The following is a 23,659-nucleotide window of genomic DNA, read 5'->3' as shown; positions in this document are numbered from 1 at the left end:
TTAATTTAGCAATTATCCTTCTACAAGCTTCTTTTATCCTTTGCTTTTAATCTATGCTAAATGGACTACAGTATGCTTTTGATCAAGCATTTCATTAGTATGATTTGATTTCTACTTAAAAGATTACTTTTCTCTGTTTGAAAAACTTACCCTAATTCTGTACTAGGTCATGCGAATGACTGGCTGGGTGATTTTAACACTGGTACAATTTTACTGAGCTCTATTTTCTGTTTGCAAACTTTAAATTGCAAACAATCAAGAGGCATTTGCTGTGATAGGCCTATGAAGCAGCATTCTGCTGTGGTACATCTGTGTCAATTTGAGAAGTCATTTGCCAAGTAATCCTGAAATAGAATCATAGAATCATAGAATAGTTCGGGTTGGAAGGGACCTTCAAAGGTCATCTAGTCTAGGAGCAGGGACATCTTCAACTAGATCAGGCTGCTCAGGCTGTTTATCAGGTCTTCACCGCTAAAACCAGGCATGAAGATTTCACTGCTCATAGACAAAAAAAACCCCCAAAGTTGCTAGGTGGCCTGTAATTATCAAAGCTCACATCCATGTGCTTCCAGAGCCTACCTGTGGAGACACCCACATGAAGTGCTAAACCCAGCAAATCTGCAAGAACTGCTTGTAGGTGCGATCCAGTCCTGCCTTGTGCTGTGGCTTGCAGTGCTCCACAGTATGCTTTAGAAAACAAACCAGGAGCAGTGACTGCCGCGCAGGTAAGTACATGTATACCAGCTTTAACCTAACTCAACAAAGTACCTGCAGCAGCAAAGATCCAGCAACCTGAACTTGGGAGCAAGAGGCAGTCCAAGAACCCAGCATGCCAAACGAGAACGCCTGACTGTATTGCAGCTGGATGCATGGCTTTGCAATGTTACCTGACATCACTAGGCAAACAGTAGCATGCTGTGTGCGCTCAAAACCACAATCATACACCCTGTTTACAGACAGGCAGACCGAGGATTGCAGCATTAACAAAGCATTTCACACAGCTAAGGCCCGGAAGTTAGGACAGCATTTGCAAGTTTGGGTGAATGAAATTATCCACCCCTTTAACTTACATTAAAGTATTTACACAATAAAGGTAATTATTCCTGGATTAGCCCTAGTGTTTTGTCTCTCCAGTTATTCCACTTCTCTAGAATTAGGCATTTATCTATTTAACAGATATGTGTCTATAAACACTGTGTCTCTGAAATTTGACCCTGGTTGTGTAGTGAAGTAGTGCTACGTCTATAACCAGTCTATTTCTGATTTACATATTCCAGACTGTTTTGACAAAAGAAAGAGCTGGAAAAATCCATAATGAAAGATGAGATTCTTCCATGTTTCCATGTCCTGAGATGGTAAGGTGGAGTGATGTTACAAACCACTGAGAAAGAAAAGTGTTGCTTCTATCTCAATTAAATGAAACAAGATAAAATGAACTGTAAACAGATTAATCCAGCTGCTGCCTTGCAATATGGTACATCATCCTGAAAATAGGTGGCCAGCAGATGTACAGACCCTTCAAACTTAGTAGAGAGCAAGAAGCAGAGCATACTCTTTATCCCGCAAGCCCAGTCTCTGCTGTCTTCCTTCCCCAGGGTGTTGCGGACAGGGAGGGGCACATCTGGTGTGACCACCACAGAGTTTGGGTGACAACACTGTGCCCAGGCAAGGGCTGTGAAGCAGCCAGTGCCAACGGCTCTTAAGGAGCTTCATAGCACTGCCTATCTCAAGGAGGCTGTTCACCTCAGCTCTGCACAGCTCCTTATTTAATATCCTACTTATTGACTCAGACGAACACCTCTAATTTTAGCAATGAATGCTTTATCGAACAAGCAGGTCAGTCTCTGAGCATGTATTTCTCTGCACTTACAGGCAGCATGCTGCAAATGACTATTGGCTTGCCACCACACTCTATTAAAACTGCTTCCAAGAAACAATTTTTATGTTCACCTCAGCTAAAGTAATTGCTCTGCAGCCTAACCCTTTCTGTATTTTATGGAGTCAATTGCTAATTACCATTTATAACTTTGCCATTATTTTGTCTTCTGACAGTTAAGCTGAAATATTAAAACTTGTACAGACATAGACTATGCACAAGTAGAGCTGTCGATTCCCTGGTAGTCTGAAAGGTCTGTTCCCAATTGTCACAACTACAGACAGGGCTGCTGAGTTACTCAGCTTCCCTTGAAAGGTTTCAAGAAAAAAAGAATAGAGCTTCAGGTTAAATCTTGAATTTAAATAAATCATCACATGAAAAACATTCAAAGTACATATTTTCTATACAGTTTTAGGTCTTGCTTTTTGACTTCAGAATGTCCTGGATAACAGGAATTCCAGTTTATACCCAGCTCATACATAGCATATCTTCTCAGAAAGTCTTTCAGTCAAGACTTCAAGATTAAAACATTCTAAAGAAGACTTCTGAATGTGCTTTTTCATCTGCATAAAGCTGAATAGTATGGCTGAAATCATGCATCTGAGCTGGTCTATGTATCAATGCAAGACACGGATGTCAGTTTTCTCTATAAATGACAAAGTATCTTCAGGGATACAAAAAGTGGTATGATAGAAAAACCCCAGAACAAATGAATATATGTATTTTAGATGACCCAGTCTATTTCTCTGCGTTACTCTGGTGTAATTCAGTAAACAGCATGGCACTGGACAGTGAGTAAAAGCAGAATTTAAAAAAGCTGACCCTTCTGAATAAAAAGGATACTTCTTTGTTCCAACTAGGACATTTATTTAACACCTACTTCAGGTGATTTGATTCTTTGCATGACCCTGTTTTTGAATTAAAATTTGAGTTTTTCAAGTAAAGAATTACTCCTATATTTTAGGGGTTGCTCTTGCTTGGACATTGCTTGACCTTCTCAGCAAGGTCAACAGCTCTCTCTTTGTATGGAAGCAATCTTTGTACTCCTAATGGACTAATTTTATATTAAAAAAAAAATAATGTTCAAAATAATCTTTTTTGTATTTTAAGCTTGGCAGACTATTCTGGCTCTATCTCCATTCAAGTTGAACATGAGATCCCTGAAGAACACATCAAGCAACACAATAAAGCACAGCAGTAATCATAGAATCATAGAATCATAGAATGGTTAGGGTTAGAAGGGACCTTCAAAGGTCATCTAGTCCAACCCCCCTGCAAGGAGCAGGGACATCCCTGACTAGGTCAGGTTGCTCAGAGCCTCATCCAGCCTGGCCTTGAACGCTTCCAGAGATGGGGCCTCCACCACCTTTCTGGGCAACCTGTTCCAGTGTTCTATAACTCGCATCGTAAAATTTTTTTTCCTAATTTCTAATCTAAATCTACCCCCCTCTATTTTAAAACCATTACCTCTCGTCCTATCGCAACAGGCCCTACTGAAGAGTCTCTCCCCATCTTTCTTGTAGGCCCCCTTGAGGTACTGGAAGACTGCTATCAGGTCTCCCCGGAGCCTCCTCTTCTGCAGGCTGAACAGCCCCAACTCTCTCAGCCTGTCCTCATAAGAGAGGTGGTCCAGCCCTTTTATCATCTTCGTGGCCCTCCTCTGGACCTTCTCCAACTGGTCCATCGCACACCTCTGCAGCATCTTCCATAAACCCAGCAGGGAGTTTCACTCTGCAGGTAACTGAGAATTTTTATTTTGAACCTCCATAAGTAAACTTATATTATTAATGCAAATAAAATGCATTATTCATTATTACAGCAACTATTTTCTCTCCACCTGTCCACACTTCCAATTTGCAGCTATAATCCTTCAATTGATGCATATTTTTCAGGCTGAATACACTTGCATAGAACTACTGCAAGTTACATCAAGGCACTTGCATTTGTCCTGTTAGGTGCCTAAAAGTCTACCTGTACAGACAAACTTGCTGGCTGCAGATACAGATTAGCTGGGTTTGTACAAGCATATGCTTTTAAAAAATGAATGAGAAACGCACTACCTGCATATAACAGTACTGTTAATCTGTTAAATGTCAATTGTTCCATCAAAGAGGCAACACTTCTGTTTCTCAAGAAGCACAGTACATTTGCAAGCAAACCATCGGAGGGATAGAGATGATTTGTGGGATTGTATAGAGTCCAGCACAGTAAATCACATGCTGACGTATCTGATTAAGAGGCCCTGATCTTGTAACACAGGATTTCAATGGTAAAGCTAACTAGATATAGGTAATATTCCCCAAAGACACACAAGCCTTTGTGAATGGGTTTTACTGCTCACCCACATTAACTTGGGGGCATCACTGAGGGGTGAAGGATGGGTCCAGAGGCACTCACAGCTTGCACAACACCGGTCATTTGCAGTAATACATTTTATGTCTGAGTTCAAAACAAGTCATATACTCATTAGAACAGGCCTTATTATATGTTGTGGTCTAATTATCTGACTAATTTGGTTGTTATTTCTGTTCCTGACTCATTTATACACAGATTTCTGCAAATATGTTTGATAATTGTTAAAAGGTTTATGTAAACAAATTTCAGGCTATTAGGTATTCATGAACTGCTCATTTGAGCTATCCACTATTTATAGTGTGCTAATGTCATTTCTACTGTTCCCAAAGCTGAGTGGAGGAGGACATTTTTAAGATGGAAGAACAATGTGTAAATCAAAAGGTAAGTACATTTATTTTTCAGTTCAAAATAGTCGCATTTATAGGATTATTTAGAAAATTGTACTTGCCATGTTCTTCCCCATTCTTGCTTTTCACCTATTCAGTTACAAATTCAAGAATTTCCTTTATTCTCAGTGAAAATTAGTTCAGCTTTTATTCTAAAGGATGTAACCAGTTTTAGACACCTGGCATTCTTTAAAAGACTTCACATTCACACCATCCCTCTGAATAAATAGCCATGTAACAGTAGTCCCTCAGAAACTGAGAGCTATTAGGTGACACTACATTTCCTATCATCCTGTACAACATTTTATCTTAAAGTTATTCGAATTTCTTAGGAGTCCTCAGCTGCATGAAAAAGATGTGGAATATGTTATGTCTACTTATCTAAGGAACCTGAAGGTGCAGAAGTCCATGGGACCTGATGAGATACATCCACGGGTCCTGAGGAAACCGGCAGACGAAGTCGCCAAGCTGCTGTCCACCATATTTGAGAAGTCATGGCAGTCTGGTGAGGTTCTCACTGATTAGAAAGGGGGAAACATAACCCCCATTTTAAAAAGGGGAAACAAGGAAGACCCTGGGAACTACAGGCTGGTCAGTCTCACCTCTCTGCCTGGCAAGGTCATGGAGCAGATTTTCCTGGAAAGCATCCTAGAGGCACATGGAAAACAGGGAGGTGATTTGTGACAGCCAGCATGGCTTCACTAAGAGCAAATTGTGCCTGACAAATTTTGTGGCCTTTTATGATGGCGTTACAGCGTCGGTGGATAAGGCAAGAGCAACTGATATCATCTACCTGGACTTGTGCAAAGCATTTGACACTGTCCTGTATGACAGCCTCATCTCTAAACTGGAGAGGCATCAATTTGATAGATGGACCACTCAATGGAAAAGGAATTGACTGGATGGTTGCACTCAAAGAGTTGTGGTCAACGGTTTCATGTCCAAGTGGAGACCAGTGCCAAGTGGCGTTACTCAGGGGTCAATATGGGGACCAGCCTTGTTTAGCATCTTTGTCAGCAACATGGAGAGTGGGATAGAGTGCACCTTCAGTAAATTTGCCAACAACACCAAGCTGTGTGGTGCAGTCGGTATGCTGGAGGGAAGAGATGCCATCCAGAGGGATCTCGACAGGCTGGAGAGGTGGACCCATGAGAACCTGATGAAGTTCAACAAGGCCAAGTGCAAGGTTCTGCACATGGGTCAAGGCAATCCCAAGAACAAATACAGGCTGAATGGATTGAGAGCAGTCCTGCCAAGAAAGACCTGGAGGGTGCTGGCGGATGAGAAGCTCAGCATGAGCCGGCATGCCCAGAAGGCCAACCGCATCCTGGGCTGCATCAAAAGAAGAGTGGCCAGCAGGTCGAGGGAGGTCATTCTGCCCCTCTACTCTGCTCTCATAAGACCCCTCCTGCAGTACTGCATCCAGCTCTGGAGCTGCCAACATAAGGAGGACATGGACCTGTTGGAGTGAGTCCAGAGGAGGGCCAGGAAGATGATCAGAGGACTGGAGCACCTCTCCTGTGAGGACAGACTGAGAGAGTTGGGGCTGTTCAGTCTGGAGAAGAGAAGGCTCCGGGGAGACCTTATAGCAGCCTTGCAGTACCTAAACGGGGCTTATAAGACAAACTTTTTACCAGGGCCTGTTGCAATAGGACAAAGGGAAAGCCTAGTTGTGAATCTGATGATCAAATAAAACTATTTGTTCAAAATATTTCAAGTGGGATGAAATTATGACAATGTCAGGTACAGATTAAGTCTGGCATGTTTTCTCTGATAAAATAGAGAAATTAGAGTTAGACCCAAAACGCACCTCTAATACATACAGTGTGATTTGGGATGCCATTTTGGTACTTAAAAAAAAAAAACCACAACCCCTGAAGACCTCATAGGTTCTTACGTTACTGCAGGTAAAATCTGTGTTACTTCAGCTCTTGGTGAGGTCTAGGTATTCAGTGATACAAAACTGTCTGGGACCTTCAACCTAAGTTTTTTGAAGTCCCCACTACAACCACAATAGTCTGACCATACTCTCATAAACTTTGGGATGAACAAACTCTGCATGAAGCTCGGTGCTGTCTCTCTTTGAAAAGATTTTGTATATCCTCTATATAGGAGGAAGAAGACCTGGCTTATAACACACAAGTTCTTAGGTGACATACCAAACAAGTTAAAAGGTGACATTATAGTGTGTGTCTGCTATAGGCCACCTAACCAGGAAAAATAAGTGGATGAGGCCCACTACAGAGAGCCAGAAGCAAGCTCTGGTCCTCGTGGGGAACTTCAACCACTCTGATACCTGCTGGAAGGACAAAACAGCAGGACACAAGCAATCCAGGAGGTTCCTGGAATGCATTGATAGCCAATGAAAAGAGAGAATCTGTGGAGCTCATACTCAACAACAAGGAGGGGTTCACTGGGGATGTGAATATCAAAGGCAGCCTTGGTTGGTTACAGCGACCATGAGATGGTGGAGTTCAGGATCCTGAGGGGAGGGAGGAGAGTGAAAAGCAAGATCACAACCCTGGACTTCAGGAGAGCAGACTCTGGCCTCTTCAGAGACCTCCTTTGAAAAGTTCCATGGGATAAGATCCTAGAAGGAGGGGGGATCTAAGAAAGCTGGTTAATATTCAAAGATCATGTCCTCCAATCTCAAGATCAGACCATTCCAGAGAGAAGGACATCAGGCAAAAATGTCAGGAGGCATATGTGGATAAACAAGGAGCTCCTGACCAAATTAAAACATAAAAAGGAAGAATACAGAGGGTGGAAGCAAGGAAGGGTAACCTGGAAGGAAAACAGAAACATCACCTGAGTGTCCAAGGATGAAATCAGGAAAGCGAAAACCCAGATGGAATTGAATCTGGCCAAGGATGTCAAAGGCAACAGGAAGAGTTCCTATAAGTATACAGGTGACAAAATGAAGGCTAGGGACTCTTGCTGAACGAGACAAGGGATCTGGTGACATACGACATGTAAGAGGCTGAGGTAGTGGATGTCTTCTTCACCTCAGTCTTTACTAGCAAGGCTGGCCTTCAGGAATCCCAGGCTCCAGAGACCAGTGGTTAAGGCTGGAGCAAGGAACATGTACCCTTAGTGGAAGAGGATCAGTTACATCGTCTAGCTGGACTTCAGTAAGGCCTTTGACACTGTCTCCCATAAGATCCCCAAAGACAAGCTGTTGAAGTATCAGCTGGATAAGCAGATAGTAGGGTGGCTGAATGGCCAGGCCCAGAGCGTTGTGAGCATGATTGTGGTATGAATTCTATTTGGAGGTTAGTAACTAGTGGTATACCACAGAGGTCACTACTGGGTCCAATCCTGTTTAACACCTTCATTAATGATCAGGATGGTGGGGCAGAGTGCACCCTCAGCAAGTTTGCAGATGATACCAAACTGGGAGCAGGGGCTGATAGGGCAGAAAGTCATGCTGCCATCCAGAGAGACCTAAACAGGCTGGAGAAATGGGCTGGTAGGAACCTCATGAATTTTAACAACAGGAAGTGCAAAGTCTTGCAGCTGGGAAGGGACAACTCCAGGCACCAGCACAGGCTGGGGGCCACTCAACTGGAAAGTAGCTTTGCAGAAAATGGCCTGGGCACTCTGATGGACACCAAGTTAAACATGAGCCAGCAACGTGCTCTTGCAGCGAAGAAGGCCAACAGGTATCCTGGGCTGCATTAGGAGAAGTGTTGTCAGTAGGTCAGGGGAGGTGATCCTTCACATCTACTCAGCACTGGTGAGGCCACACCTAGTCTACTGCATGCAGTTCTGGGCTCCTTAGTACAAGAGAGACATGGACATACTGGAGAAAATCCACTGAAGGGCCATGAAGGGACTGGAGTGCCCCTCCTATGAGAAAAGACTGAGACAGTTGGGTCTGTTTAGCCTGGAGAAGAGAAGACAGATTTTACCTGTGAAACAAAGCATGCAGGAGGTAGGTATTGATATGTTATGAACTGTGGTACTAACTGCCTGGATACAAGTACTTCACAGATTTTGCTCCTAGTCTCTGTATTTCATGTGCTCTTCATCCATAAAAGATGGAAATGCTAACATGTTTCCTCACTGTGGTGTTGCAGTTGCAACACAGTGATGGCTCAAAAGGAATAACTGAAATTAGTTATAATGGTGAAATGAAGAATTTTGCTAGAGTTCTGATTAACAGATTTTTGGCTTTTCATTTGTAGAAATTAGGGCTCTCATCTGCAAGAATTAGGACTTCTCCCACAAATTCTTGAAAGCCCTGTCACAGAGTTCTTTTGAATTTGTATTTTCTCATGTTTTTATATTCAAATCCTATACTATGTTTGCCAGTCAACCCAGAAACCTACATTTATTATCATTCTATTTCTTCTTGTAGCACTATTCTTTCATCACTGTATAAAGAGCTAAAATCTATGAGTGTTATGTATCTTGCAGACAAAATCTGCATTTCTAGATGCTGATATTCCTGAGAGTACTGCTTAGAGATCCTCAGAAGTTAGGATATCATGTAATCTTTGCAATTCTAAAATAAATTTGAAATCAGAATTTTCTCAAAAAAAAAAAAAACCCTGTAAATGAAAGTTAATTGAATGCTATAGGACTGAAATACAAAACAAACCATCTTATTTATGCTATTTCTTATTACTTATGGAAATGCTTCCAGCTGGTTTCAACTATACCTACTGAAAATATGCCCAGTTGGAGCTTCAAACATCTGCCCGTTCAATATATGCCAAGTATAATGGAATAGCTTGCTGGAAACAAACAGTAGTATTTGAAGGCTGCTTAAAATGAGGGGGTAGGCACAATAAAGAAAGTGGAGTGGTTCATGTGTGTGTGTGGGGGGGGGTGTTGTTGTTGCTTGCTTCTTTGCTTTCTTAAGGAAACCCTTCTTAAGTGACTGAAGCAGAGGGAATGTTTAGTCTGACAAAAATTTGGCATGATCTTCTCCCATACACACTAGTCCTGCAGCCATTAACCATCTCAATATTCAGCTTAGAAAGTTGTACTGAACCTTAGTTCCAGTCTTGAGAGATGCTCTGGCCAGTGACATATCTTGTAGAGATCAGACAGTGATGCTGGCTTCATGACTTGTCAAAGAAGCTTCTGTAACAGGAACACACAGGTTGTGCCCCTTACAGAGTTGCTGTGTTAATTTCCATCTTTGCTTTTCCATTCCTGCTTATACGTGGTCAGTCTTTCTCTTGAAAGACGTAAGACGAAAGGAGACCACCTCAGCCAAGTTGGATATGTGTTATCTTGAAATACACCAGTGTAACCAGTTTGTCAAGTGAGTACATGCTGATTATGGAGTTCTTGGTAAAAAAAAAAATCCTCACTCTTACAGACCTCAGTCAAACTTGCCTCTCTGAGGGGCTACAGAGAACTCAGTTTCAGGCCAGAGGAATAAATCCAGCGTGCCATGTTAACTCATACGCTGTTCCTGCTTTATTCCAAGAGCTGAACTGCCAGCGTTGGAGAAATCACTGTAGTTTCTTACCTTTTGCCCTTTTCTTTTCATTTTTTGTGCATGCAGTCAGTTTTCCCTTAATTTTTTGCTCGACAGCATAGCACAAACTCAATCTCTCTCACTGAAAATGAGTAACTGTCACAACTGTGATGACAGGATCATAGCATATGCTTCCTGAAAACAATTTCCAAAAGGGCAGAGAGAGACTTTCAGAAATCCTCAGCACAAGCATTACAGACCATCCATCTATGCTCTGCCTTCTCTGCAGTACAGCTCCATGAAAGGCACATCTCCAGATTTCTTTAACAGGCTGTAAATAACGAAGGGTTTCTAAAGAGGACTTTAATCTCAGGATAGCCTAATATTTACTTCTGCACCTCCGCTCAGATGTTTTGCAGGGTTGTGTCTTTGCTGTAGGCATTAAATATATTCTCACACATTTCATTCCTATTCCCTGTCTTGCCTCTCTACATTTGTGTGTACCCTAGTCTCACAAAGCTTCTCTAGTTTTGCTTAAAGCCACAGAGAAGACAAATCACTGCAGGCAGAAAGGGAGTAAAATATGCATGGATATGTTGGTAGAAGAAAATGTACAGCTCAGATGATTTCACAAAAGTTCCCATTTATTCAGGTTATTCAAAGCTAAATGTGTGTCATTTTTTTTTCTCTTTTTTTCCCCACCTAATTAATAATCTAAAGGATATTATTTAGTTTCTCAGAACAACTTGTTCAACAATGCAATGTATACAGCAGGTTGAACTTCCTTGAATTGCATTACAATGACTGGAGCTTTATATTTTCCTCTTTTTATTAGCTGATCTTTTTGTATTTCTGAAAAATAAGCTTGAACACCAGAAATGCGTGGTATCTAATTACTGATAAATCAAATGGAGTAAGGAAAAAAGGGATATAATACATACTCTCTGTTCTTAAAATCTTAACCCAAGGTATGACTTACAAAGACTGCAGCAATTCAATCTAAATGGTGACAGGAGAAAAATACTGTTCTATGTTAAGTGATTTTACACATCACCTGCACTACAATGTGATATAATTCAGTACATTGTAATGCAGATGACATGTTAAATAACTTTATGTATGTAGGATATTTTTTTTTCAACTGCAGAATAGGATTTTTTTTTTACTTTTCTAAAGGATGTCTTGTTAACACAGACAATAACCCACTTCTTGCTTTTCAAGGAGTAAACCAACTATTTGAGAAAGAGAGAGAGAGTCTCATTATAAAGTCTATAGAGAAACAGTCACATGGAGGCAGGAGGCACTCAAATTGTAACTCCTGTAACACCACATGCCAGCAAATGGAAATTTTTATTTTATGGCTACAAACATACATCTAAAAAGACTGATTTACTAATTCTGACTGTCTCCAAGAAGGATACACAGTCCACCCCACACCATGGCACTTGTCTCCTCCATCAATTGGGAAGGCTCAAGCAAAGCAACACTCCTCCAAGAAAAAAAGACCAAACATTTGCATGAACCTGTTGATTACCACTTAATACCACCAATTCACTCCAACCCAAAATGAAAAACCTAGCCAACTATACTCCCTGTATAGTGTATATATATAGACTATATGTGTGTATATATATACACATACATGTGTGTGTATGTGTATATATATATATAGCACTTGGTAGAGCTATTATGCACTCAGTGTCTTAATTTAGAAGCCACGCAACAGAGGCCATCTGTTCTCTTTTCTATTTTTAAAGCAACTTGTCCAGACTCGGGTAGCAAATTCAAGGCAGAAGTGGGTCTAATTTCTTGGAAGACATTCACCTGTCCAGACTATGAGACAATCTCCAGGCTGGCCCTCGTTCATATGCTGTCTAGTTTTCTCAAAAAAAAAACACCAAAAGGAGGCAAGGGTCTGCAAATAAGAGGTTTCATTTCATAAATAGCACATAAATATGTTTGCTCCCTTCAAGAACCCTCTGTTCTTCCAGTGTGATCCACATGCTATATGTTGTCTGCAACAGTAACTGTTCCAGAACAAATGGTTGTAAAGCTTACATAATTTCAAAGACTCTGCTTAAGAGTGGTAAGAATCATATATATAAAGTGTATCCTAAAGATACTTAATTTTTCTTAAGCACTGAGTCATCAAGCACAGGTAAATTGCATAGTGAAAAGCAAACCAACCCCATATTCGCAATTGCAAGTGTAAAAGTTCATCACTGTACTTTGATGGTTTGTTGAGTGTTTCTGAAGTGCTGTATCATCTGCTTTTGGTTCTTTCTTGCTTCACGAAATGCATTTTCCCACAAAGAAATTGCATGATTCAAAAGTTTATATTTTAACCTGTATGGAATTTAAGAGATCTGCTAAACATAGCAAAAATCAAATAATGATTATATAATACAATCCTACATTTCAGTTATGCTCAGGAACTTTGGATGAGCAAATCAAAGGCAATAATTTAGCATGCTTATTCACCTGTCCCATAGATATTGTTTTATAAACATTTCGTTTTGTATCTGTTAAGAACAATTCCAAGTTTAATTTCTTCTATATTATCTGAGAGGTTTTTTCCCACTAATATATATACTAATTTTTCTTTGGACCTCTTTAGCCCTCTTAATGGTTGTCTTTTAGCTGCACTGGAAGTTATGGTCCTGATTTGCCTGTCAGTTTCCTAACTTTTTCAGGAGTAACAACCAGTAGTGCTCTTTGAACTAAATTTTATTCCCCAAAAGTGCAATGTAAAGGATTCAAAACTGCTCCTAAACTTGGCCTGAAGTTGACAAAACCAAAATAAAATAGAGAACTGAAGCATTCTGTTTCTTTAGTTTTGAAACAGCAAAATGCATTTTTCTCCTCCTTTGGAATTGTCTAGAATTTTAATTAATAGTTAGGAATTATTAAATCTTTAAATTGAAATAAAATATTACCAAAATATTATTTTATTTTATTGACCAAAAAAAAGGTTTGTATAAACATGTTTTTTTCTGTTTCTCTTTGTTGGCTTTACTAGCAACCAGAAAAAAAGCAAAAAGAACTGAGCAAATGATCTAAGAACACTACTTTATTAAACTAGTTGGTGAAGAAATATTAATTAAAGAATCTCCTAAGAACTCAGATCTCTTTACAAGTGTGTATTCTCAGAATTGGCTGATATGTCTTGGCGAAAATTTTATTTGCTCTTAAATGAGAACGTATTAGTCAAGGAAAATGAAAAATTAATCTTGTTATTTAAATGAAAAGAATACTGATAGGCATTTTCTATTTCTTGCAGTATGTTCCTAGCACACTACTTCAGTCCAAAAGAATCATTTGTTTCTTATCTGAGCTGTTCCCATGGGACAAAAGTAATCATTTCTAATACTTTACTTCAAATTACTGTACTGCAGTGATCAGCATTCACAAATTAGGGTGGTGGAACACTGGACCAGGTTGCCCAGAGAGGCTGTAGATGCCCCATCCCTGGAAACATTCAAGGCCAGGTTGGATGGGGCTCTGAGCAACCTGATCTGATTGGAGATGTCCCTGCTCCTTGCAGGGGGGTTGGACTAGATGACCTTTGAAGGTCCCTTCCAACCCAAACTATTCTATGATTCTATGATCTGAAGCTGCCAGTCAGCCACCAGACATCTAATCACACATCACTTGTTACCACTTCCAAAACAAACTGACCACCTTCTCCCTGACCCTCACCCTGTTTTTACAGACACTCCTGCTCAGTGAGTTGTCTTGTTCAGTGCAGGGTTTAAAGTCAGTCAGTTTGAATGGAAAAAATTGGAGTATTTGCTCTTTCATCAACTTCTTTTTTCTCCTTTTCTAACTTTGTGTGCTTTTCAGAGATCCCTTATCTGCATTTAAGAAAGAGAATTGAAGAAATAGGACTCTGCATCAAAAGCAAACAGTCCCAGGCTCTTCGTCTTTTTCTCCGATCAGTTTTCCTCCACTATTGAATTGCCATCTGTTTTTTTCTAACTGTTTAAAAATAGCCAATAGTAAACTTAAGCCAATCAATACTTCGGTCTATGATTTGGCCCACCCTTGGTTATTTTTACACTGAGATACTTTGAGCAAAGATCAGGCCTCCTGCTGTGGGAGCACGTTAACAGGCAGTTAGTTTTGTCTCCATGATAATAATTACGTCTCCAAATCGGAACAGAGCTACAGTAGCTCACAGCAAATGGACACAAGCAGTGGCACATCCTTACTGTATCATCTCCCAGGTTATCAAGGATACAAATAAGCTTAGTTGTGTAATAGAATCACCTGTTCTCATAACAAAACTTCCGAAATTGTATCAGTTACACTAGGAACAACTCAGTTGTGTGAACTGCTTAACCACACTGCCAATATAATCAAGGCTGCATTAAGCCAAGCTATTGCTGCTGCGCAAACAATCTACACAACCATATTCTTATATTTTTCTTGCTTGTCATTTTTCCTGCACTTAAAAAAAAAAAAAAGTGCTACAATAAGACGACAAAAGTCTAAACTCAATAGTTGCAGACACAAATAGATGGATCTTGCATTTATGTGGCCATTGTGGACATGAATTAACCTCCACAAAGGCCAAAAAAAGGGCAAATAAATATTTTTAAGTAATATCATTCTTCCTAGTGCATTTCAGAATGAGAATCATAAGAAAGTATACTCCTATAACATTATAGGAAATGTTGGCATCAAGAATTGATAACAACTTAAAAAATCGAGTTCTCTGCATTTCCATAGGAAAGACAGAGCATACACTGCAGCAATGCAAGCTCCTCACATACTCTGCTTTCTCTGGTGCACCGGATGCAAATTCAAAAGCAGCACACATATCTGAATTTCTGTGCCAGTTTAAACTTTGACTTACTTTGAAAGATGATAAATTAATGCCAGCATTTTACTCATGTGGAACTAACTCATTATGTCTTGCACACAGACGACCAGTTAATTCAGCATTTAGACATGTTTACGACTACCCACCCATGATTATGCTGCTACCTGTGAACATTCCTGAACTTTATGGAATAATGGATGATTTAACACTGGAATAAACTGAATCAAAACCATTCATGGATAAAAATAATGTCCATGCCTCACAGCTTGCTTGCTTCCTCTCAAATTTCTCTTCTCCTCTTAAGAACACGAACTGCTCTACCCTATCGCCCACGGTCTCTTTCTGCTTAAAGTCTCTCAATCCATTACAAGCCTTTCCTCTCTAGTGTCTCTTCAAACTTTCCACCATCTATTTTGTAACAAACACAAAAATATCTGTGGTAGAAGTGTGACATACATGGAGCTCTAAAAATAAGTGATGTCTCAACTGGTTCTCTTGCAGTTTTTTAGGGGTGAAAAGCCTTTACAAAATGTTCAATTTTACTTGAGTTTGAATTGGTGTTTTAATCAGGTTCTGAAAAAGATAAATTATGTAATGATATTTTTGAGCAAAACAATGTATTAAAGCAAAATGAAATCACAGAACCTTTAAATGATTCAGAACCTGCTGCTTTTCCATAGTGAAAGAAAAATACATTTTTGTCTAAAACATTTTCCCTAAATCTAAGTCTATACAGACAACACCATATGAAGGTATATGCAAGATTTGTGGGGATAAGGCATTCCCAACAGAGTATTGCTACTTCCAAAAGCTCTTTTAATGATGAGGAGCAGAAGCAGCTCAGTCACAGAAGACAGAAGCTTAGTGGGGGTGGGGTCTTTAATCTAGCCTATTTCCCCCACACAAAGAAACTGCACTGATAAAAAACAGAAAACCCCAAACATATCCAAAAGCAAAGCAAAGCAAAACAAAACAAAATGACTTACTGTCTTCTTCAACATTTTGACGGCGTAAGGTTTCTGGGTCCCTTTCTGCCTGCATCTGTAGACAATGGATGTAGCCCCACTAAATTTAAAAAAAAAAAAAAAAAAAAAAAAAAGGAAGAATAGTTGTACATACGCCTCTTCAAATAAGTCAATAAACAGAGTTGCCTGAAACTACATTTTCTACTCCTCCCAGTTTAGGAAAAAATACCTCATTTTTCCCCACAGTTGCAACTGAAAAAAAAAAAACCAGTGTAAAATCTGCTCTCTGTTGTACCAGTGAACTTCAGCGGTTATTCAGCCAAAAGAACTTGCAAGAGCTCAAGATGCCTCTTGGTCACACCTTTCCTGGCTCCAGACACATCCTGGAGGTTTCCTTGGGGTAGCAGGGAACATCATCTGGCCCCAGACCTGTGACATATCTTGTCTCTGTTAAGGCAACCCATTTGCAACAATTAGTTGTGTTAGGTTTTTTTACTAAGTGTTTATGGCAGTAATGAGGACTAAGACAGAAAAGAGAGCAGAGACAATTATTGTGCTGCTCCTTGCCCAGTTGCCCAAACAGCCAAATTTGGCACCAGAAGGAGCGAGCAGTACTTTTGATTAATTCAGTGGAAACTGCTGGATCTTGTTCGTAGCAAAACTGACCTTGGCTTACATCTTCTGGTTGCCTTCAAGGCATGCTCACTTGAATGTGCTAAATCTGAGCACTTGTAACATAAAATTATGGCTCCGCTAGTTGGAAGGCACTTCTCTGAGTGGGAGGTTGAGCTAGACAGTCTGCAGAGGCAGGCTCAGCTGCTGATGGTACTTGCTGTGCTCCACTTGTTACCATAAAGGAAGGGACCTGTAGTCTATGAATTAGCTAAAGAGAGGAAAAACCTCTGGCAAAGCCATAATGGTTACAAGCAATTCAGCTCTCTTTACCACATGTTCTTTGAGATGCCACTCAGCAACCCAGGGTCAGCCACCATCAAAACGGGTGCACTGAAGTGCTACTTTTTAGGCATTTAGGCTTTTTAGGATTTAAGGCATTTTTGGAAGCCTCCTGACCTTAAGAGATTTGTCACCCACTCTAAGACTCAATACTTCCCAACAGCTACAGATTTTTAAGCCAGAGGGGACTGCCATTATCATACACAACTTCCCGAATAATACACATTGCAGAACTGCACACAGCCACTCTGCAGTGAAAGGATTTAATATATACCACACAACAAACTGCACTGCAGCTCTCTCTGAAACAGAAGAAACAGGAGATGACCATGAGCTGCAGAATGACACAAGCAGCTTTCTTTTTAACAGTGGAATGGCATAAACATGTCTGCCTATATGAATAAAGCTGTGACATGAGGTTTATTCTTCTGGGTGCATCGCTGTACAACATCACCATGCATGCTCTGCACTTCGCCTTTTCCAGCATGGGCACAGGTGCCAGATAATGCTCTGAGTAGGCATATCCATATTTTTATGAGTAAATGAGTGAGCATAAGAACCGGCATTTGATCAAGAACATTTATTTTAGAAAGACCTCTTAATCAGCAAAGGTCACTTATAGCAAGGTTTATGCAGCTCAATCATCTGAGGGCTTGTGTGCATCAAACACACATAAAGTAATCTCCACTTCATCTCAAATGCTAAAATCATTTGTCTCTTATAACAGTGTATTGATAAATGTGTGGGAGTACTGCAAGCCTCAGTGACTCCCAGAATCATTACATGAATTTAATTACATCTCCTCTCCTTGGCCAAGTCTCAAAAGGCTCTATTTAGCAAGAAGAAAAAAATACACCACATTAAAAAACCCCTCACATCTTTTAAGTACAACCCAAAATGTTAAAAGATAAAATTCTAAGGTCCTGCTGTGATAAGGTTTATATCTCCAGTATTTCAGTACAGCACTGTAATGGAGAAGTCGCTGCACAAACTGCAGTCATTCTTGTATCCTGCTTCACATATTCAGAATGCAATATAAACATTAAACTCATTAGTCTACATATGCTGTTACTAAGTAGGCAGTAAATCTTCTAGAAATTATTTCATTTGGTTGAGGGCACAATTAGACAAGCTGTGCAGCTGACAATCCAAATAAACAGATTACCATTCCTGTGCACATCTCCAGTGTTTGCTGCTGCTGCGGTGATGGAGAGCAGTCACTGCCTCTCAGTAATGCTATTGTCACTGTTTGCTTTACCAATTTGCAACTTGGCCCTGGAAAGTCTTCCACATCAGTAAAAATCTAACTGCCAGAACACCTCTGATGATTTAACAGAACTGGCTTAGTGATGAGATGGACAGCTAGAGAAGCAGGGGTGGCACGGTACTACCTTTAACAGTTCATTTGACTGTACCCAAAGATGGAAGAGAGGTAGCATAATTCCTAAAAGAGGCATATGACAGCCTGGAGAGACAGGCATGTCCAGATGAGCAGTTTGCCATTAGGCTCCTTAGTCACCATTCAAAACATACAGAGGGACTAGTTTAGAAATTATTCCCTATTGTGAAGATTTCTGACAGCACATTCCTGGAGTCCTAATTTGGGGAAAAAAAATTATGACAAGATATCACAAGACTTGCGAACTCTTTCATAGAGTCCGCTTTTACATAAAACCATAGAATCATGGAATGATATTTTGGATTGGAAGGGACCTTTAAAGGACATCCAGTCCAACCCCGCTGCAAGGAGAAGGGACATCCTCAACTACATAAGGCAACCTGTTCCAGTGTTCCACCACCTTCGTTGTAAAAATTTTTTTCCTAACATCTAATCTGAATCTACCTCCTTCTAGCTTAAAACCATTCCCCCTTGTCCTGTCACAAGAGGCTCTGGTAAAAGTCTGTCCCCATCCTTCTTATAAGCCCCCTTTAAGTATTGAAAGGACACAATAAGGTCTCCCCAGAGCATTCTCTTCTGCAGGCTTTTTGTTTATGTGCCTATGCCCTGCTGCAGAAAAAGTAGGAGAGGAGAGCAACTTAGTAGCAGTGAGAGTCGTGTCGTGAGAGCAGGAGTAAGGACAGATTTTGTGTTCATTGATATATAAGGGGAAGAGGAGCTATGTGGAAAACAACAGATTTTCAGCAAGACTAGAAGGCAAGAAATGGGACAAATAAAGTATGAAGGAAATAACTAGAAATGGTAGCTCTGGGCAGTCAGAATCACTATTTTGTAAGAGTTGCCCAGGTTGCCCAGAAAGGTGGTGGAGGCCCCATCCCTGGAAACGTTCAAGGCCAGGCTGGATGAGGCTCTGAGCAACCTGATCTAGTCAGGAATGTCCCTGCTCCTTGCAGGGGGGTTGGACTAGATGACCTTTGAAGGTCCCTTCCAACCCTAACCATTCTATGATTCTATGATTCTATGATTCTATGCCCAGCTCTGACAGACATGTTCCCACCAGCCAGGAAAGAGATCACCAACAGCTAACAGTGCCTTCCTCTTCTATGCCAGAAACCAGCACTAGGACTCAGGAACAGCATGGCAATCTACCTACGCCACACCTGACCCAAAGCTTAGTAGACAATCATTACTAGTACAGACCTGATTCCTTTGGTGATAAGACAATCTCTTTGCTTCTTTCTATTAAAAAAAAAAAGTGGTGAGCAAGAACCAGCCTATGAGTCTTAATGTAAACATACAAACAGAACTACCTTGTGCAAATAATGGCATTTTGCTTTGCTTATTTTGGCTTCCTGCTGGAGCTCAGCAAACCTTCTGCTGAATCAGCACATACAGCTTTCCTGAGCCTGTATGACTTGGAAGGTCACCAATATAAATGGAGCAATTCAAACTTTCATCACCAAAGAGCAGTGGGAAGCTTCAGCTGCAAAAATCTCATGTGCAACTGAAAAGCTCAGAAAGCCTCTAATTGTAACTTCTTGCCCTTGTCTTAAATTTTTCAACATCAAACCTTGACCGCCATCAACTGGGCTCTCAAAACCTGGTCTGGAATTTCTACCAACTAAATATTTCATTGATACATTTGGTCAGAAAACACGAAAATGCAGAAACCAAAAATTCTTGTGGCAACATGCCACTTTCTACAAGCATTAAACTTATGGCCAGAAAGACAGACCACAAGACTCTCAATGCCTCATTCTCTGCACGTGGTATTCCACTCCATCTGAATGATAAATATTAATGGTGCTATAGAAAGAGACCACCTAGACTCCAAGGTTAAGGCACTTATTTGATAGCCAGCAGATACCAACACTAGGGAATATTTAATCCTATAGCATGAACAGTTTCAGCAGAAGAAACTGAGAGGACCCTAAGCCCAAGCAGCTAACAATCACTTGCGGAAGTACATTGCAGTGTGCAACTGACAAGCAACCCATTCCCAGTTCAGACTAGAAACCAGAAATTGTCTCCCATACTCCACATGAGTCCAAACACTATATTGTGTTGGCATATTTAGAAGTGATCCTGTCCGCTCTTTCTCCTTCTTAGTTGGTGAATACACACATACACACACACATCTATCTATCTTTGCATATATACAGACACTTATATGAATTATTTTATTATACATATTTTTGTGTGTATGCAAGTGTGCAGATATTTACTTTAAACTTTAAAGAAAACCAGGCTTAAAGCAGCATCCAGCTGTTGCTTTTTTGCATTTCTGTCTAGAATAGGCTGCCTGAACAAAAAATATAAATTATTTGAGGTTGGCTGGAACAATATTAAAAAAGGCATATTCTTGGAATATACAGTTGGCCAAGCTAGAGAATAGTAAAAATTAGAATTCTACATTGCTGAAAGGATTGTCATTCTCTTTTACTGACATATGTGTTTCTGTCTGGAAAGCTACTTAACAATTCTGTTAAAGATTTACTTTTAAAAGCCCACATATAACTGTGAACACACTAAAGAAGAAAAAAAAAAACCAAACCACTTTACTATGTATGCTATATACTTTACCACACAAATATGTTTCTATATCCTGTTTTGAACTGACAAAAACCCTAAAAGTAATGTATATATATTAGTACATCTTAACTGCTTGGTCATAATGGACAATAAAACCATTCATTTCCATGTGATGCTTCCTACTGCAAGGACAATGACAACTCATGAGAAACCTCATGATGTCCAGCGCATGGAATCAATCACAGCTGCTACACACGAAACTCAGTATTAGCACAGAACTAGTTTTCTTGCAGAACACATACTTCAGTGACATGATAAACTCACTCAGCCATTGCACGAAAAATTTAAAGTATTGAAAGAACTTCTTAATATGAGAAGTTAGACTAAAATTCAATGACTGATCTCTCCATGTGTGTTGTTTTCCACATAAATTTGAAAAATATTTTAAAAGTATTAAAAATGTATGTGTAAAAGTTTCTGCCTCATTCCCCCCTCCCCCCCCCCCCCAATATACACCTTCTTGAATGTTCTGGAGTATTTTTCTTCTTATTATCCTCAGGTGTTATTGAATTTGCCATTATTTTAGAAGGACACTATTTTAGAGATTGGGCAACAGCACCATAGAGCTCTGCCTGTGCTAAGGAGTCCAGACTGTGAAGCCCAGAGAAAAGGCATGGTAACACTTCAAATACATGCAGTCAAAAATAGTGGTGTCACCACAGATGGAAGGAAGGCAGGGATGCCCAGGAGAGGTGTTAAGGAGGTGGGAGTGATCAGCAGAATTTGCACAAAAGGGAGAAAACAGAGTTTGCAGGATCAGGCTGGACCCACAGCGGAGACTGGCAGAGAGAGAAAAGCCAAGGCAAGAAAAGACAAAGAATCTGAGCCAGATTGGAAAAAGCCTTGCCTCCCCTACACCCACAAAATGCTTCTGCCTCTGAAAGAGGAACGGGATCCAAAACGAAACACAGCCAGACTTTTATTTGGTCACAGGTAGGCAGGAAAGGTGAATCCTTATAGCTGCAGTTTTATAATAAAGTAAACAGTCACTGACAGTATTTTCACTGGATGTAGGAAAATTAGTCCTTTCAAAAGTAGGTCAGCATTTCCATACCACACCCACTCATCTCGGGTTTTATACTGCATTTTGAATCAACTTAGTACAAATACAGTCCTCAATGTAATCTCCTGTAAATTTCATTTGGATTAAATTCCTTAAGTTCTGAATTGATTTTTGAAAAATAAATTAGGTTGTGCTTCATGCAGTCAAAGAATGATTACACAATCTAATTTGTCCAAATAAATGAAGTGAAAGAATGAATCGTCCCAAGAAAACTGTACCTATTACAGAGCCATGGAAATCTGTGCTGCCAAAACTGCAGTAACAGATTAAAGCCCAGTATTGGTTTCCATAAAGAATACTGATTCCTTTGTACAGTTTATAGAAGTATAAAGTTAAAATGCATTAATTCACTTTCTCATATATCCTTTAGAACATCAAAATGGATTTACAGGAATGAAATTATTGTTCCTAGACTTCAAAATTAAATGCCCTGTTTGAAGTTAAACATCTAAGAGAAAAAAAAATCATTGACAAAGCTATCGACATGCATACAAATGAAAATTATATTTTTAAATGCACATTCCATGGCATTACTACTATTGCCCTCATTTTAAAAAGCACATGTATGTAAATTCAGAAATTCTTGCAACTTGCATTTCATATGAAAGTATGTCAAAACAAACTTTCTTTATACAGTGAACTTAGAAGCAATTCTTAACTTATTCAAATCTTATCTAAAAGCTCCTGCTGAACATCAGTATCTACATATGCGGACTTGCAGGCAATTGTGAGCAGCTGCAGCCCTCCCTTCCCCCTCACTGTTTCACAACTTGTAAAGAGAATGGAAAATCTCACTAAATGAACATAATGTAGGGGGAAAAACCCCTTTAACTCCACATTCTATAAGGAATAAAATTAATCTTTGAAGAAGGCAAGGCTGTTGGAAAAACGTACACAGGTCTGGAAAGGAAAGCTAATTCCATTGCATTCCAGAGTTCTGTCCAGTTTGATTTTGACAAGAAAGACATTCATACCATTTCAGATTTTGGCTCTATGACTTTTAGCTGTTCTGTTGATTTTCTAATATTCGAGATGAAAGAACTTCTTAGCAATCGATTCTGGTTCAGGCTAGCTTGCAAAGGCCAGGCAATAGACCAACAAGAGACAGTCCCAACAAGAGACATACGCTGTTTTTAAAGAAATTGTGATCAAACTAATGCTTGCCAATATTCTTGAGCCTGTAACATCCACAGATAACAATTCATAGCACAGTAGTCCTTTAGATGTGGGCTGGGTTGTCTGGTGAAACACTAGCTAAAATACAGCGGTCCAAACCACCCCTGCTGTGGTGGCTGGACCAGCAGCTGCTAATGCCTGCTGGGACTGCAGCAGCATATTTCTCACTAGCTTCCAGTGGGGCTCCTTCCTCAAGTATCGCAGGAAATTTAGAGAATAAGACCTCTATCCTACAAGGAGTCTGAACACTTCATCACATCTGGCATTATTGCCATTTAGAACAGTGAGCATTCAGCTAGTGGTTAAATTAGCTGCGTTCTGTAATATCCACGTTAACAACAGATTATTTCCCTCACCTCAAATATTACTTCTTAAGTCTCTGTTTAGCTGGTGAGTAAACATTGAGGACCAGAAACAAACCACCAATGCTGCATATATTAACACAGAATCATGGAATGGTTTGGGTTGGAAGGAACCTTTAAAGGTCATCTAGTCCAACCCCCCTGCAAGAAGCAGGGACATCTCCAACGGAATCAGGTTGCTCAGAGCCCCATCCAGCCTGGCCTTGAATGTGTCCAGGGATGGGCATCTACCACCTCTCTGGGCAACCTCTTCCAGTGTTTCACCACCCTCA

General features: G+C 40.1%; 1 protein-coding gene across 1 annotated transcript in view; it reads right to left on the bottom strand.

The window, feature by feature from the left end:
* CAMK4 (calcium/calmodulin dependent protein kinase IV) overlaps positions 1 to 23,659 on the bottom strand; it is a 177,223-nt gene that overhangs the window by 86,013 nt on the left and 67,551 nt on the right. Inside the window, exon 2 of the mRNA XM_086771205.1 lies at positions 15,863 to 15,941. Within this exon, the coding sequence (XP_086627331.1) occupies positions 15,863 to 15,941 (79 nt within the window). The remainder of the gene's footprint in view (positions 1 to 15,862; positions 15,942 to 23,659) is intronic.

This window comes from Chlamydotis macqueenii, chromosome Z (genome assembly GCF_036417535.1).
Source record: "Chlamydotis macqueenii isolate bChlMac1 chromosome Z, bChlMac1.mat, whole genome shotgun sequence".
Lineage (NCBI taxonomy): Eukaryota > Metazoa > Chordata > Aves > Otidiformes > Otididae > Chlamydotis > Chlamydotis macqueenii.
This window is presented reverse-complemented; position numbering and strand designations above follow the sequence as displayed.